Here is an 18,140-nt window from a genome sequence, read left to right on the forward strand (position 1 = left end):
CTTCTGCCACTGCTACAGCAGCAACCATCTCCTCCGCCAGCTCCTTCCCCTCCTCCGCAGCGAGTGGCCGCTCCTAGCCTCCGCTTGTCCCTGCCGGACAAATTTGATGGGGACTCTAGACTCTGCCGTGGTTTCCTGTCTCAATGTTCCCTACATATGGAGATGTTGTCAGACCAATTTCCTACAGAAAGGTCTAAGGTGGCGTTCGCAGTGAGTCTTCTGTCTGGAAAGGCCTTGTCTTGGGCCACACCGCTCTGGGACCGCAATGATCCTGCCACAGCCACAGTCCAGTCCTTCTTCGCTGAAGTCCGTAGTGTCTTCGAGGAACCAGCCCGAGCTTCTTCTGCCGAGACTGCCCTGCTGAACCTGGTCCAGGGTAATTCTTCAGTAGGCGAGTACGCCATCCAATTTCGTACTCTCGCCTCCGAATTATCTTGGAATAACGAGGCCCTCTGCGCGACCTTTAAAAAAGGCCTATCCAGTAACATCAAGGATGTGCTGGCCGCACGAGAGATTCCTGCCAACCTGCAAGAACTTAACCATTTGGCCACCCGCATTGACATGCGTTTTTCTGAAAGACATCAGGAGCTCCGCCAGGAAAAAGACCTTGATCTCTGGGCACCTCTCTCACAATATCCTTTGCAATGTACCCCTGTGCCTCCTGTCGAGGAGGCTATGCAAGTGGATCGGTCTCGCCTGACCCATGAAGAGAGGACTCGCCGTAGGGATAAAAATTTATGTCTGTACTGCGCTAGTACCGAACATTTCTTGGTGGATTGCCCTATTCGTCCTCCACGTCTGGGAAACACACGCACCCAGCTCACGTGGGTGTGGCGTCTCTTGGTACGAAGTCTGCTTCTCCACGTCTCACTGTGCCCATGCGGATTTCTCCTTCTGCCAACTCCTCCTTCTCAGCCGTGGCCTTCTTGGACTCTGGTTCTTCTGGAAATTTTATTCTGGCCTCTTTGGTGAATAGCTTCTGCATCCCGGTGACCCGTCTCGTCAAGCCGCTCTACATTTCTTCGGTCAACGGAGTGAAGTTGGACTGCACTGTGCGTTACCGCACAGAGCCCTTGCTTATGAGCATTGGACTGCATCACGAGAAAATTGAATTTTTCGTCCTGCCCAATTGCACCTCTGAAGTCCTCCTCGGTCTGCCATGGCTCCAGCATCATTCTCCCACCCTTGACTGGACCACCGGGGAGATCAAGAATTGGGGTCCTGCTTGCCGCAAGAAATGCCTCACGTCTGCTCCCAGTCCCGTCTGTCGGGCCTCAGTGTCTCCTCCTGTGCCTGGTCTCCCCAAGGCCTATCAGGACTGTGCAGTGCCTCCTCATAGCCCCCGTCCTAGTGACACTCTGCCCCGTGACAAGCTTCACCCTCTGCCCCCCTCCCCATTCCCACTTCTTCTTGATTACCGGCCGCTGATGTAGCTACCAAGGACTTTTTTTTGTTCCAGAAGGAAACTCAAGAGGCACCCCCTATGTTCTCTTCTCAGTTAAAGGGACAAGGAGACAAAGAGAGGGGGAGACCTAAGGGGGGGGGGGGGTACTGTTACGCCGAGCGCTCCGGGTCCCTGCTCCTCCCCGGAGCGCTCGCGGCGTTCTCCTTTCTGCAGTACCCCGGTCAGACCCGCTGACCGGGAGCGCTGCACTGTCATTCACGATGGGGATGTGATTCGCATAGCGGGACACGCCTGCTCGCGAATCGCATCCCAAGCCACTTACCCGTCCCGGTCCCCGGCTATCATGTTCTGGCGCACGCGGCTCCGCTCCCTGGGGCGCGCGCGCGCCAGCTCTCTAAGATTTAAAGGGCCAGTGCACCAGTGATTGGTGCCTGGCCCAATCAGTCTAATTAGCTTCCACCTGCTCCCTGTGTATATAACCTCACTTCCCCTTTCCTTCCTTGCCGGATCTTGTTGCCTTGTGCCAGAGAAAGCGTTTAGTGTTGTCCAAAGCCTGTGTTTCTAGACCTTCTGCTATTGCTATTGACTACGAACCTTGCCGCCTGCCCCGACCTTCTGCTACGTCTGACCTTGCCTCTGCCTAGTCCTTCTGTCCCACGCCTTCTCAGCAGTCAGCGAGGTTGAGCCGTTGCCGGTGGATACGACCTGGTTGCTACCGCCGCAGCAAGACCATCCCGCTTTGCGTGCCCTGATATGCAGGTGGGATCGTGGCCCAGGATGCTGACTAAGGCGCGCACGTATTTAGTGAACTGTGCGGAGGAAAGTGCTAGACCATTGACCGGTAGGAGAGGGCTGTCTGCCGGGCGACCAGGAAGAGTGGAGAGAAGTTGTGTGAGTGTGGTAACCGGACACCATTGATGGAAAGTGGGGAAGTAGCGTATGGTGGCTCCCCATCTGCATGTTTTAGTGGAGGTTAGTGAAAGAGCGAAACCTGACCCGTGTGGTGAGAGTTGGCTCACGAGGAGACCTCGTGACCTTGAACCGCAGCGTGTGAATTCCCCTGGCCTTAGAAACCCTTAGAAGGCTAGATAGATAGCCGCTTTGATAACAGTGCTAAGTTGTAAACCGAAAGGGTGAGTGTCGAGGAGAGAGGATATGGACCGGAAGAGTTCCCCAGAGACTGGTGCGCGTGTGGAAGGCTTGGGACGTGACAGGACAAGAATGCCTTTGAGTGCTGCCTTGATAGGGTGAGCTGACAGTAAGGAAAGTGACTCTGGATAGGAGAGAGACCTGTGATGTTGGAGACCTGCTAAATGTAACTTGATGGTGTTATGTGAAAGGTGAAGAGAAGAGTGGCAGAAACCAACATAAGCTAGGGAGGTGTGCACCGAAACAGTGGCAGGAAGGCCCTGTTTGTGCATAAAAGAAGAGAAAGAAACTAAAGCTGCATCATAAGCTCGTTTGGTACTGGGTGCTAAGGACTGTCTAATAAGAGAATTTGCTACGGAAATGAACTCGGCTAATCTATCAGTAGGTACTGCATTGCAGGCACCGGGGTCCTGACTTCGTCTGCCTCTGGGCGTACCTGAAAGAATAGGTTCAAGTTACCTCGGGATAAGGCATCTCCCGCTATATTCTTTTTGCCTTCAATGTGTACAAATGAGAAATGGAAGTTGTATTGGAGCGAAAACCAGACAAACCTTCTAACGAATCGCATTATGTGTGGAGACCTGGAACGCCGTTTGTTTAAGATTCCAACGGTGCCATGTTGTCGCACATGAAGCGGACAGTGGAGTTGACCCAACAACTGCCCCAAACAGCAGCGGCTGCCACTATGGGGTAGACCTCAAATAAGGCAGAGGTTTTATGGAAATCTGGGATGAGTAATATGCCCTGAGGCCAGGGACTGGCCAACCAGTGAGAACCGTGGAAGGCAGCAAAGCCGACAGCTGACGCGTCGGAAACCACCGTAGGGGACATTTCCGTGGCTGAGGGAACAAAGAACGAGATGTCGCTCCAGTTCCCTAGAAAATGGTCCCACATGAGTAAATCCGACATGGCCTCACTGTCAATGTGTATAACGTGCCTCTGACCTGAAACGGAGGGGAGTAAATCCAGAAGTCTTGATATGAAAGATCTACCTTGTGGTATGATCCGCATTGCGAAGGCCATCATGCCTAAGAGGCTTTGAAGCTCAACTCTGGACACTGTGTGGCATTTGGAAATTTACTGGATAACCTTGCGGACCCTTACCAGTTTATCCTGGGGAAGACTGGCTTGCATTTTTTTCAGTGTCCAGAACAATACCTAAAAAGGTGAGCTGAGTAGACGGGCCTTCGGTTTTGTGGGGTGAAATGGGGACCGCGACTTCCTCGAACAGAGACAGTAAGGACCTGAGATTGGAGGGGCTACGATCAGGGTGTTCTAGCAGGAGAAAATCGTCTAAATAGTGAATGGTGTATTGACAGAAACGTGCTGAAGTGCCCAGTGGAGAGCCGTGGCTAACTGATCGAAAAGCCAGGGGCTGCTTTTGGCTCCGAAGGTGAGTTTGGTGGCGAAGTAATATTTACCTGCCCATTTCACCCCGTGCCACTGCCAGAGGTCTTGTTTTATGGGGAGAAGCTTGAACGCGTCGGTGATGTCCGCTTTGGAAAGCCACGTACGCTTGCCTAACTGAAGTATGGCCTGTATGGCTTGATCAATTGTGGAATACTTCATGGTGAATTGGTCAGAGGGAATCAAAGCATTGATGCTGGGGATGTTAGTAGAGTAAGGTGCGGAGAGGTTGTAGATCAACCTTTTTTTATTTGAACATTTCCAAGTAGCTAGCCCCAATGGGCTAACCCTCCAACAAAGAAAAGGGGGTACATTGAAAGGGACGATCATGAAGCCTTTCGAGAGCTCGGCCTGTATCAGATCGGACACGACTGTGGGCTCAGAGAGGGCTGACAGCAGGTTTGGTTATTCGCGTGTGCTTTGCGGTAGGGCGACTAGCCCCGTGTGAAACCCCACACGGAACCCATCCACTAGCCACCTGACCCTGCAGGGATCAGGGTGACTGGCTATGATGTGGGCCAGAACGTTAGCCCGCACCACGCCTAGTCATGCCTGGGGACCCTTTTGAGAGCAGATTGAGCTAGGGTGGGCCCGGTAGCAGACGTAACATATATGTAGGAGCCTGCAATTGCTGTAAAAGCATGTGGAAAAATTAAAATTGTTGCATATCTGGGACTTGCCCAGATATCTCACCGGCCTGCCCAGCCTATCCAGGGAGGTGTTGTTCCTCTGGCTGGTGGGGGCGGAGGTGCTGTATCCTTTGCTAGTGCTTGGCTTGGCCTGGTCTTTTACCTGGGGGCACCAGTTGGAGGTGTGAGTGGTGACCCCACACCAGCTGCAGGAGGGGGCTTTCAGGGGGGCAAAATGTTCGCAGTAAAGCTCGGTGTACACAGATCCCCATTTAGTGATGTAATTAAATTGAGCGTATGCAGCAGCCGCCTTGGCCGCAAATGATTTGTGGTAGATCCGCCATATTTGTATGCCACTTGGGCCACTTTATGGAGGTACAAGTCAAGTTCCTCCCTGCGGCTGGAACTGACTGAACAAATTACATCTCTAAAGAGCCCGAAGGCTATAACAAATTAATTGATGGATAATTTCCTGTTGAGCCTGGCGTCTTTGCTCTTGAAAGTGACCGCCAGCTCACCACAAGCGACAGTTTTGGTGTCATTAACATCTGTTGTTGCTAATAGCAATAGGGCCAGATTGACATCCTTTCCTTCCAGAATGTCTTTCTTAATTGCTGCCGGGATGAAATGAGCAGGTGTGATATTCGGAGGAGGCTGAGGCATACCTGAAGGCGAAGCCTGAGAGGTAGAAGCCACAGGAACTGCCGGGACTGGGACTACGTCCGTGGCCCTGGAGCGTTCCATATCCTCCAGTCTGGCATGGAAACCGGATACTGAAGAAAGAACCTGAGTCATCATGGTATGTAGCTGAGATAAAGAGGTGCTGAAAGATTGAGCCGGTGATGTTCCTTGACCTGGGGGGGGGCTTGGTCTGTATTCAGCAGACTGAACAGCTCCCCCTTTCTGGCTTTGGCCGGAAAGGTGATACACCTGCTCCTGAGTTCCCGCATCAGCCTGGGGATAGTCCAGGCGCCGTAAGAGGTCGTGCTGCCCCGGTCAGAAGCCCTAGCTGGGGTCTCAAGGACGGAGAGGGCGTCCTCAATGTCCGAAGGCTGTGACATACCAAGTCGACACCTGTCCGGGCCAGATAGGGGTGCCGGGGGAAAAGCAAACATTTTTTCCTGGTAAGAACCGTATAGGTGCCTGAGTGACCCTAGCTGATGAATTTGAAAACATTGACCTGTTGAATCCCGAGCTGTAGAAAGATAGGGAGCCTGTATTGGCGCGACCCGACTCTCAGCTGAGGGGATACACAGGAAAATATTTGGAGAAGCGGGAGAGAAGGGTGGCAGCTGAGTGCCTGACATGATGTATGCATGTAGAATTGGTGAGACTAAGTGTATGCTGTTGCGCTGAAAAAGAGTCAGAACAGCATACGCAGGGGCCCCCACTGAAGACGTGTCAGCCAAACGGTTGAGCCACTGCCTATGTGTAACGAGTCATATTGCACTGAAGCAGAGTCAGGAACAACGGACTTCACCAGGACCCCTGCTGACGCAAGTCAGACCTGAGGAATTTGGTGGGTGAGAGGACGCGCGAGGCTCTGAAGAAGTGTCAGTAGCAGCGTCAGTGTGTGCACGAGTAACAGAGGAATCATACCAGTGGTGAGGTAATATGGATCAGTGGGTACATGTTTGTGAAGTACATACATATGAGTGTACATTTTTTTTTTTTTTTATATATATACCTTGAGCTGAAAGCTGAAAGAAAAGCCACTTGTGGGGGCTTTGGAAACCACGAAAACCGACAACAATCTGGAGAAGCAAGTGTGCATGCGTTATTGGTCTGCTGCCAGAAAACTTGTGCGGGGTGTGCTCAGTGCGGGGTTTGGGCCTGAGGAGACCCCTTTGCCCCCCCCCCCCCCCCCCGCCAAGGACTTGTGAAGGTAATGGAGTGACGTATGGGCAGTATAATCACCTGTTTGCAGTATAGGCATGTGCGGTTCTCCGTGTGGGTTGGATATATACATAATCCTTAAAGGGGTACTCCGCCCCTGGCATCTTATCCCCTATCCAAGGGGATAAGATATTAGATTGCCACGGTCCCGCTGCTGGGGACCCCGGGGATCGCCGCTGCGGCACCCCGCCATCATTACTGCACAGAGCGAGTTCGCTCTGTGTGTAATGACATGCGATACAGGAACCGGAGCAGCGTGACGTCATGGCTCCGCACCTCATGACATCACAGCCTGTCTCCTTAATGCAAGTCTATGGCAGGGGATGTGACGACCGCCACGCCCCCTCCCATAGACTTGTATTGACGGGGGGAGGGCCATGACGTCACGAGGGGTGGTGTGGGAGGTTGCTAAGCAGAGTGGGAGCGTGGCGGGGCCTAGTACTGCGGTGGCCTCTGTGGGCGGTAGTGGGTCGGCAGTGTCGGTGGCGGGGAATGCTGTGGCGACTGCAGGGTCTGGGGGTGAGTGTGGGTCTGCAGCGGCTGGTAGGGATAAGGTGGGGGATGAGTTGCGCTTGACGGATGCGGCGAAGGGTGAAGTGTACGTATGTTTTAAAGGGCCGCTGGGGGCTCATTTGAAAACGGAAGTCAGGGAAAAGATCTGGAGGGATGAATACGTGGAGATTTTTTTCTTGCTTCTGTTGGAGAAATTTTATTTGGATCGCAGGAAGCCTGAGGAAAGTAGGAGAAGGAGGAGGAGGAAAAGCGGTGGTATCGTTTGATACCACGCACTTTTTCGAACTGGCTCCAGGCGTTTTAAATTTTGGCTAGTGTTGTAGGCGAGAAGGCTTTGTCGCACTGTTCGGCGTTGTTCTGTTATTTAGATGCGATTGGGGAGGCTTATAGAGTGTATGGGGGGGGGGTTGCATGGCTGCGGTATGATGAGCAGTTCAGGCAGAGGAAGGCCATGCGGCCCTCCATTAGATGGGATCATAAGGATATAGGGCTTTGGATGCGGCTGATGGCTGCGCCGCGGGGGGGGGTTCTCAGTCCTTTCCAGGGTCGGTCGGCGGCTCTACAACAGCTGGGCAGTCGACTGGGATACGCAAAGGTTGTTGCTGGCAGTTCAACGAGGGCCTGTGTAGATTTGCGGCAGACTGACGTTTTGAGCATGAGTGTTCCGGCTGTGGGGGAGCGCACAGTTATGCCAAAGGCTTTAAGCGCACTAGGGGAAGGGGAGCAGAGGCTTCGCAGTCCAGGGGCGACGCCTGTGAGGGTGTCAGAGATGCGGTGGTTTCTCGACCGCTACCCAAATAGGGAGGAGGCGGAGTTGTTGTTGGCTGGTTTTACCTATGGTTTTCGTATACCTAGTTCAGCGGTGGCGTCGGGGTCCAGTTGTCGGAATTTGTTGTCTGCTTATCGGTTCCCCCGGGTGGTGTCGGAGAAGTTGGGCAAGGAGGTTGAGTTGGGGCGTATGGCGGGTCCTTTTAGGGACCCTCCTTTGGCTGGGTTGGTTGTCCCTAAGAAGGAGCCTGGGAAGTTTAGACTTATCCATCATCTGTCGCATCCGGCGGGGTCATGATGGGATTGATGAGAGGGATAGTTCGGTATCATATACATCCTTTGATGCTGCAGTTAAATGGGTGCAGAAGTTTGGCCAGGGTGCTCTCTTGGCCAAAACGGATGTGGAGTCGGCTTTTCGTTTATTGCCGGTACATCCAGAGAGTTTTCGGTTATTGGGTATTCAGGGGGGGGGGGGGGGGCGTATTATGTGGACTGTTGTTTACCAATGGGTTGTTCTATCTCTTGCGCGTATTTTGAGGCGTTCAGTTGTTTTCTGGAATGGGTGGTGAAGCAGGAGGCTGGTTGGTCGTCGGTGTTGCACTATCTCAATGACTTTTTGTTTGTTGGGCCCCCCGGGTCGTCTGTGTGTTCGGTCTTGTTGCACACTATGGAGGCGGTAGCGCGCCGTTTCGGGGTTCCGCTGGCGCAGGATAAGACGTAGGGGCCGGTGACTGTTGTTAAATTTATGGGGATAGCTATTGATTCGGATAGGATGGAGTGCAGGTTGCCGGAAGATAAATTGGTTGATTTGAAGGAGTGTGTGGCGAGGTGTCGCAGGTGCCGGAAAGCGCAGTTGCGTGAGGTTCAGTGTCTGTTGGGCAAGCTGAATTTAGCTTGTCGGATCATGCTCATGGGCGGGTTTTCTGTCAGCGGTTGGCCTTGGCCACGGTGGGGGTTTCGGCGCCTCATCATTTTGTGCATTTGTCAGCGGAGATGCGTGAGGATTTAGAGGTTTGGCATTTGTTCTTGGACCTGTACAATGGTAGGTCCCTGTGGTTGGACGCATGGGTTGACGATGTGGACCTGGAGTTGTATACCGCTGCCTCTGCCTCTGGTTCGGTGGGGAGTGCGGGTGAGTGGCCAGTGGAGTGGCGTTCGGCGGGTTTGCTATCCAATTTGGTGCCAATTTGGTGCCTTTGGAATTGTTCCCTATAGTCCTGGTGACGGAGATCTGGGGGGATCGGCTGAGAAATCGTAGAGTGCGCTTCAGGTGCGACAATATGGGCGTGGTGCAGGCCATTAACCGGCAATCTTGCAGTTCGTTGCCAGTTTTGCGTTTGCTGCACAGATTAGTGCTTAGGGGGCTTGTGTTAACTTCCCATTTTGTAGCATTTCATGTGCCTGGGGTGCTGAACTATGTTGCTGATTCTCTTTCTCGCTTCCAGTGGGACAGGTTTCACGCATTGGCACCGGAGGCGGAGCGATGCGGGATCCCTTGTCCATCAGAGCTGTGGAGCGTCGGTTGGGAGCGGCAGCAGCATTGATTCGTCAGTCGGTGCAGGCGACTACTTGGGAATCGTACACGAAGGTTTGGCGTGAATGGGAGGAGTCTGTGTCGGTGGTGGAGCTGGATGGGGAGGTTGATGATTGGGTGTCGGTGGTATTGTATTTTGTTGGCAGATTGTATGAGAGAGGTGTGTCTGTGGCTGGAGTCAATAGGAGGATGGCTGCTTTGGCGTTGTGGTTCAAGTTGAGGGGCTTGGAGGTTGCCACTAAGCATGCCCTGGTTAGGGGGCGTTGAGGGGTTATAGACGGGGTTTGGGGACGAGGGTGGATTGTCGCCGCCAGGTCTCTTTTGATTTGTTAGTTTTCTTGGCTGAAGTGTGAAGTGTGTTTGTTCCGTTTGGCATTTGTTTTGGCTTTCTTTGGGGCTTTTCGGATATCTGAACTGGTGTCTCGGTCTCGGGTGTCTGGGGACGGCTTGCCCTTCTCGGAGGTGGTGTTAGGTGCTTGTCAGGTTAGGTGTAGGATTAGACGGTCGAAAATGGATGAGGTGGGTAGGGGTTGTTGAGTGGTTTTGGGTGAATTGTCGGGGTCTCAGGTTTGCCCTGTTCGCTGTTTGCTGGACTATTTGAGGATTCGTCCATTAGGCCCGGAGCCTTTGTTGGGGCATTGGGACGGTTTGGCGCTTTCGAAGTTTCAATTTGTTTCTGTTTTTCGAAGGTGTTTGGTAGCACAGGGGTTGGATCCTGTTACGCCTAGCGCTCCGGGTCCCCGCTCCTCCCCGGAGCGCGTACGGCGTCTCTCTCTCCGCAGCGCCCCGGTCGGTCCCGCTGACCGGGAGCGCTGCCCTGTCCTGGCCGTTGGGGATGCGATTCGCACAGCGGGACGCGCCCGCTCGCGAATCGCATCCCAGGTCACTTACCCGTTCCCGTCTCCTGCTGTCATGTGCTGGCGCGCGCGGCTCCGCTCTCTAGGGCGCGCGCGCGCCAGCTCCCTGAGATTTAAAGGGCCAGTGCACCAATGATTGGTGCCTGGCCCAATTAGCTTAATTGGCTCCCACCTGGTCCCTGACTATATCTATCCTCCTCCCTTGCACTTCCTTGCCGGATCTTGTTGCACTTGTGCCTAGAGAAAGCGTTTTGTGTGTTTAAAGCCTGTGTACCAGAACTTCTGCTATCTCCCCTGACTACGAACCTTGCCGCCTGCCCCCGACCTTCTGCTACGTCCGACTCTGCTTCTGCCTACTCCTTTGTACCTCGCCTATCTTCAGCAGCCAGAGAGGTGAGCCGTTGCTAGTGGTTACGACCTGGTCACTACCGCCGCAGCAAGACCATCCCGCTTTGCGGCGGGCTCTGGTGAAAACCAGTAGTGTCTTAGAACCGGTCCACTAGCACGGTCCTCGCTATCCCTCTCTGGCACAGAGGATCCACCTCCTGCCAGCCGGCATCGTGACAGTAGATCCGGCCATGGATCCCGCTGAAGTTCCTCTGCCAGTTGTCGCTGACCTCCCTACGCTGGTCGCCCAGCAAGCTCGTCAGATCGCCCAACAAGATCACCAGCTGTCGTACTTGACCACCATGACACAGCAACTCCAGTCACAACTACAGCAGATTCAGTCTCAGCTACAGCAGCAACAACCATCTCCTCCGCCAGCTCCTGCACCTCCTCCGCAGCGAGTGGCCGCTCCTGGTCTACGCCTATCCTTGCCGGATAAATTTGATGGGGACTCTAAGTTTTGCCGTGGCTTTCTTTCCCAATGTTCTCTGCATCTGGAGATGATGTCGGACCTGTTTCCCACTGAAAGGTCTAAGGTGGCTTTCGTAGTCAGCCTTCTGTCTGGAAAAGCCCTGTCTTGGGCCACACCGCTCTGGGACCGCAATGACCCCGTCACTGCCTCCGTACACTCCTTCTTCTCGGAAATCCGAAGTGTCTTTGAGGAACCTGCCCGAGCCTCTTCTGCTGAGACTGCCCTGTTGAACCTGGTCCAGGGTAATTCTTCCGTTGGCGAGTATGCCGTACAATTCCGTACTCTTGCTTCAGAATTATCCTGGAACAATGAGGCCCTCTGCGCGACCTTCAAAAAAGGTCTATCCAGCAACATTAAAGATGTTCTGGCCGCACGAGAAATGCCTGCTAATCTTCATGAACTTATTCATCTAGCCACTCGCATTGACATGCGTTTTTCTGAGAGGCATCAAGAGCTCCGCCAGGAAAAAGACTTAGATCTCTGGACACCTCTCCCACAGTCTCCACTGCAATCTGCGCCTAGGCCTCCCGCCGAGGAGGCCATGCAAGTGGATCGGTCTCGCCTGACCCTGGAAGAGAGGAATCGCCGTAAGGAAGAGAATCTTTGCCTGTACTGTGCCAGTACTGAACATTTTTTGGTGGATTGCCCAATCCGTCCTCCACGTCTGGGAAACGCACGCTCGCACCCAGCTCTCGTGGGTGTGGCGTCTCTTGATGCTAAGTCGGCTTCTCCACGTCTCACGGTGCCTGTTCGGATTTCTGCTTCAGCCAGCTCTTCTCTCTCAGCCGTGGCCTGCCTGGACTCTGGAGCTTCTGGGAATTTTATTCGGGAGTCCTTAGTGAATAAATTCCGCATTCCGGTGACCCGTCTTGTCAAGCCACTCCACGTTTCCGCGGTCAACGGAGCCAAGTTGGATTGCACCATACGTTTCCGCACGGAGCCCCTTCTTATGAGCATCGGATCTCATCATGAGAGGATTGAACTTTTGGTCCTCCCCAATTGCACCTCGGAAATTCTCCTTGGACTTCCCTGGCTTCAACTTCATTCCCCTACCCTGGATTGGTCCACTGGGGAGATCAAGAGTTGGGGGTCCTCTTGTTCCAAGAACTGTCTAAAACCGGTTCCCAGTACTCCCTGCCGTGACCCTGTGGTTCCTCCTGTATCCGGTCCCCCTAAGGTCATTAAGGACTCTGCCTGCCACAGGAAATGCCCCTCCCCCCCTCCCAGTTCCATCAGGCAAGCTTCTGTGTCCCCTCATGGCCCTCGTCCTGGTGTCACACTGCCCCGTGCCAAGTCTCGCCCTCTGCCCTCCCTCCCCATCCCTACTCCTGCTGTTCCGCCTGCTGTTGAGGAATCCCTCCATCCTTTCCCGGTGTCCTCATCCCAGGGGAGGCAGTTACCAGACAAAGGGAAGGGGAGACCTAAGGGGGGGGGTACTGTTACGCCTAGCGCTCCGGGTCCCCGCTCCTCCCCGGAGCGCGTACGGCGTCTCTCTCTCCGCAGCGCCCCGGTCGGTCCCGCTGACCGGGAGCGCTGCCCTGTCCTGGCCGTTGGGGATGCGATTCGCACAGCGGGACGCGCCCGCTCGCGAATCGCATCCCAGGTCACTTACCCGTTCCCGTCTCCTGCTGTCATGTGCTGGCGCGCGCGGCTCCGCTCTCTAGGGCGCGCGCGCGCCAGCTCCCTGAGATTTAAAGGGCCAGTGCACCAATGATTGGTGCCTGGCCCAATTAGCTTAATTGGCTCCCACCTGGTCCCTGACTATATCTATCCTCCTCCCTTGCACTTCCTTGCCGGATCTTGTTGCACTTGTGCCTAGAGAAAGCGTTTTGTGTGTTTAAAGCCTGTGTACCAGAACTTCTGCTATCTCCCCTGACTACGAACCTTGCCGCCTGCCCCCGACCTTCTGCTACGTCCGACTCTGCTTCTGCCTACTCCTTTGTACCTCGCCTATCTTCAGCAGCCAGAGAGGTGAGCCGTTGCTAGTGGTTACGACCTGGTCACTACCGCCGCAGCAAGACCATCCCGCTTTGCGGCGGGCTCTGGTGAAAACCAGTAGTGTCTTAGAACCGGTCCACTAGCACGGTCCTCGCTATCCCTCTCTGGCACAGAGGATCCACCTCCTGCCAGCCGGCATCGTGACAGATCCTTCCTAGTCTTTATAGCTCTCATTCCTTTCGGATTGGAGCAGCCACCGAGGCGGCCCAGTGGGGGGTGGGGGATGATCATATTAAACGGATTGGTCATTGGGAGTCTAATAGATTTCGGATTTATGTTCGCCCCCATTTGCTGTAGTAGTTAGATTGGGATGTTTCTTTGGAATTGTTGGGTATGTTGCTTATTGGGTGCTGTTTTTATGTCTTGCAGGTCGGCCCCCCCGGTTTGGTGTGGATAGTGGGTCAATCCTATGTGAGGCGTGGAGCGGTTCAGGCGGATGTTTGCCGGGATGGGAGGCAGCTTGGTATTAGTCGATCCGTTGCACTGCCACGTTGGATAGGCATTGGAGGTATGGTTTGGGGGCGCCTGCTTCCGGAGGTGCAGCGCTATGCCGCTTTGGACCGGCCTCCCGATGTACTTGTTGTGCATTTGGGCCGTAATGATCTGGGGTATCGTCCTTCTAGGGAATTGATTAGGGATGTTAAATTGGATTTTCTGCGGTTGTGGGCCTCTTTTCCAGGTTTGGTATTGGCGTGGTCTGATATGGTGGCCAGGAAGGTGTGGCCGCAGGCTAGATCGGTGTCCCGTCTTAACAGGGTGCGGGCAAAGGCGAATAAGGAGATTGGTCGGTTTGTGAGACGGAATGGGGGGATTGTGATTAGGCACCGGGAGTTGGAGGGTGAGCCGGGGGAATTTCTCTTGGAGGATGGGATTAATTTGACTGACTTTGGCATTGACATGTGGGAGTTGGGTTTGCAAGAGGGAGTGGAAAAAGCTGTTCGGGTGTGGCAGGATGGAAGTGGGTGAGGTGTCACGCACTTCCATGCTGTGGCAGGAAGAAGGAGTCATTTTGGTGAAATCAATTGAGCACAGTTGCTGAATTTTGGTTTAAGTGTGTTGGACAGCTGTTGGGGACACAGCTGCATGGGCCTCCTGGTGGTGTATCGGGGCCCCAGGAGTGGTTGGAGCAGGCACTAAAGTTTATGGGTGCCCCCGGGCCCGTTAGTGCCAGTTGGAAGATGAAAATGTTATAAAATATTTGGTATGTAAAATGTTAAATATTTGTGAAATGTTAATAAACGGCCTGTCCGGCCATTTTTCACCACAAAAGTGTGTTGGGTTTTATGTCGGGTATGGTGAAAATGGGTGGAGGGTTTTATGGGTTAAGTTTAGGAAGGGGTAGATCTAACGTCCATTCAGTCATGTTACCCCCTCTCTTGAGTACAGGGACATGATCAATGATGGAAAATCTAAGTTGGTTAATTTTGTGTCCCGCCTCGATGAAATGTCTCGGGATAGGTAAACAATGATTTATGGTTATTTAACCTGGTCTTACATTCACTGCTGGTCTCACAAATGTATATAAGTTTACAGGGACATGCTATCACATATATCACATGGTTGATAGGGGTAATGTCCGACTTGACCACCTTATCCCTAAGATTAGTTGCCCTCCTGTATGTATGTATGTGTGTTTATATATATATATGTGTGTGTATATATATATATATATATATATGTATATATATATATATATATATATATATATATATATACTGTGTGTATGTGTGTACATATATATATATATATATATATATATTTTATACATAACGAAATAAAGCTTTCTATGTGTAGTCATTTAATAATATAAAAATTGTGATATATATATTCTGTATGTGTATATATATATATATATATATATATATATATATACTGTGTGTGTGTGTGTATATATATATATATATATATATATATATATATAAACAAAAATGGCGACCGCAGCACTCCAAATAAATGTGAAAAAGAATTTATTCCAAGGTAAAAACAGGCAACGTTTCTGTGGCCTCACACCACCATTTTCAAGCCTATATATATACTGTGTGTTTGTGTGTGTGTGTATATATATATATATATATATATATATACTGTGTGTATGTATGTATATATATATATATATATATATATATGGTGCCGGGGTGTAATGGTGGAATGGGGTGTTGCGGAGTGGTAGTGTAGGGTATTGGTATTAACCCTTTGTTGTCATGACGCCAGGGTGCGGTTTCCTAATGTTTAATGGTCCTACCGCCAGCCGTCCCATAAATGGTAGGGAGAAATAACGGAATGTCCACAGCAGATATTGATGAAAACCGGAATAAACTTTACTGCATATTTTATGCAACTGCAGGTAACAAAACAGTCTTTTTATAGAGGACCGTAGTTCAGGTTCCTCACAGGTTTGCTGAGACTTCTGAGTGCAATGAGCTTTGCTTTGCTAGCCACTGTGCTACTGATTTTAAGATAATTGAGTTGCAGTAGTCACACAGGATTTAAGTAGTTTTGAGCTGGATAACTCACGGTTTAGTGGCTGAGGAAGATAAGGCTTCAGGCCTAGCTTGAATTGATGATGAGATATGAGTTGTGCTTTCTCTGATAATCCAGAACCAAGAGAGAGAATTTAGTGGCAACAGCCCCTTATATATTAAGGGGGTGGGACAAAGCTCATTGGATAGCCAAACCCGTCAGTCCTGACCCATGGAACTCCGGGTATATCACATGACCCAAAGGTCCTTAAACCATAGCATAACATAAATAAGGCACATGACCTCTAAGGTCCTATACAGAGGTATCCTAGATTAATTAAATATATAAATATATACATTAAATATTACAATATTAAGAGGTGACTAGGGGTTAGGCCTTCAGGAGAGCCCATTAGCATGGAGGGACTCTGGCTGAGGGGACTCCAGACAAAGGGACAGGACCAAGTCCTGTACCGGGACACCATATATATATATATATATATATATATATATATATATATATACTGTGTGTGTATATGTATATATATATATATATATATATATATATACATACACTGTGTGTGTGCATATATATATATATATATATACTAGCTGAGTACCCGGCGTTGCCCGGTTTTTCCTTCCTAATCCTTGTTGGGGAAGAAAATAAACAAAGGAGGAAGCTTTTGACTTCATATCCCGACCTCCTATCCTGTCCTCCTATCCCATCCTCCTATCTCGACCTCCTATCTCGTCCTCCTATCCCGACCTACTATCCCGACCTCCTATCCCGACCTCCTATCCCGTCCTCCCATCTCGTCCTCCCATCTCGACCTCCTATCCCGTCCCCCTATCCAGTCCATCTATCTCGACCTCCTATCCCGATCTCCTATCCCGTCCTCCTATTTCGACCTCCTATCCCATCCTCCTATCCCGTCCTCCTATCTCGACCTCCTATCCCATTCTCCTATCCCATCCTCCTATCCAGTCCTCCTATCCCGACTTCCTATCCTGTCCTCCAATCTCGAGCTCCTATCCCGACCTCCTATCCTGACCTCCTATCCTGACCTCCTATCCCGTCCTCCTATCCCGTCCTCCTATCTCAACCTCCTATCCCGCCCTCCTATCCCGACCTTCTTTCCCGTCCTCATATCTCGACCTCCTATCTCGACCTCCTATCCCATCCTCCTATCTCGACCTCCTATCCTGTCCTCCTATCCCGACCTCCTTTCCCGTCCTCATATCTTGACCGCCTATCTTGACCTCCTATCCCGACCTCCTATCCCGTCCTCCTATCTTGACCTCTTATCTCGACCTCCTATCCCAACCTCCTATCTCAACCTCCTATCCCGTCTTCCTATCCATACCTTCTATCCCGTCCTCCTATCCCGTCCTCCAATCCCGACCTCCTATCCCGACCTCCCATCCCTACTTCCCATCCCGACCTCATATCCCAACCCGTAATATGTGTACAAGATATTGAAATATCTCCAGCCGTACAGAAGTTATGTGGGAACATACATTTCCCATTGATTTGCATGGGACTTTAAACAAAAACCCTGACCCTCACAAATGGGGGTAGTTGAGGGTTAAATTAACTATCCTATATTTTAAGTGGACATATAAGTAACATGTGACCAAGTATTATCGAAATATCTCCAGCCGTTTGGAAGTTATGCAGTAACATATATTTCCCATAGACTTGTATGGGACTTTAAACAAAAACCCCGCCCCTGGCAAATGGGGGTGAGTAAGGGTTAAATCACCTATCCTATGTTTGTTGTTGACATATAAGTAACATGTGACCAAGTTTCATGTTAATATCTTTAGCCGTTTGAAAGTTTTTGTGGAAAATACACACATACATACATACACACACTGAGTTTTATATATATATATATATATATATATATACTGTGTGTGTATGTATATGTGCATATATATATATATATATATATATATATATATATATATATACTGTGTGTGTGTGTGTGTGTATATATATATATATATATGTTATTTTTTTCTGTACTTTTTCTTACAGAGATTTATTAGCCAAAGATTTCACAGTCTATACATATGCAGAAAATGGGACCAGACTGGCGAGCCCGCTTCACAAGCAGGTGTGTGTATATAGAGTAACACTGACATTTTTAGTTTGCCGAGTAAGATCTTCATGGTCATATCTTCAAATAGGTAAAGAACAAAGTCTAAGACCAGTGTTTCCCAACCACTGTGCCTCCCGCTGTTGCAAAACTACAAATCCCAGCATGCCCGGACAGAAAACTGCTATCCCATCCATCCTGTAGTTTTGCAACAGCTAAAGACACCATGATTGGGAAACACTGGTCTCAGACTTTGTTCTTTACCTATTTGCAGATATAAGGCTTTTAAGGATATCACATTGATGTCCTACAGCAGTGTTCGTCCAGCTATTTCAAAACAAGGCATGATGGGGGTTATAGTTTTGCAGGAGCTAGACAGCTACAGGTTGGAGAATATTGGTCTAGAGCGAGCAAAGACCATCACTGTGTTTTGTATAAATCCTGGGTTTCCGGAAAATGATTTTCGAGTTGTGGACATAACAAATTCAAAGCAAAGCATGCAAATATACATACAAATCAGGTACCTTGAGATCTAGTCGCAAAGAATACAAGATGAAAAAT

The 18,140-nt window shown here is 50.9% G+C and overlaps 1 protein-coding gene across 4 annotated transcripts in view; it reads left to right on the forward strand.

Moving 5' to 3' along the window:
• Positions 1-18,140, forward strand: part of ADAM9 (ADAM metallopeptidase domain 9) — a 269,190-nt gene that overhangs the window by 25,534 nt on the left and 225,516 nt on the right. For all 4 annotated transcript variants that reach the window (XM_056570919.1, XM_056570916.1, XM_056570915.1 and 1 more), the window contains exon 5: positions 17,519-17,597. In XM_056570919.1, the coding sequence (XP_056426894.1) occupies positions 17,519-17,597 (79 nt within the window). The remainder of the gene's footprint in view (positions 1-17,518; positions 17,598-18,140) is intronic.

Source organism: Hyla sarda, chromosome 4, assembly GCF_029499605.1.
Source record: "Hyla sarda isolate aHylSar1 chromosome 4, aHylSar1.hap1, whole genome shotgun sequence".
In the NCBI taxonomy this organism is placed as follows: Eukaryota; Metazoa; Chordata; class Amphibia; order Anura; family Hylidae; genus Hyla; species Hyla sarda.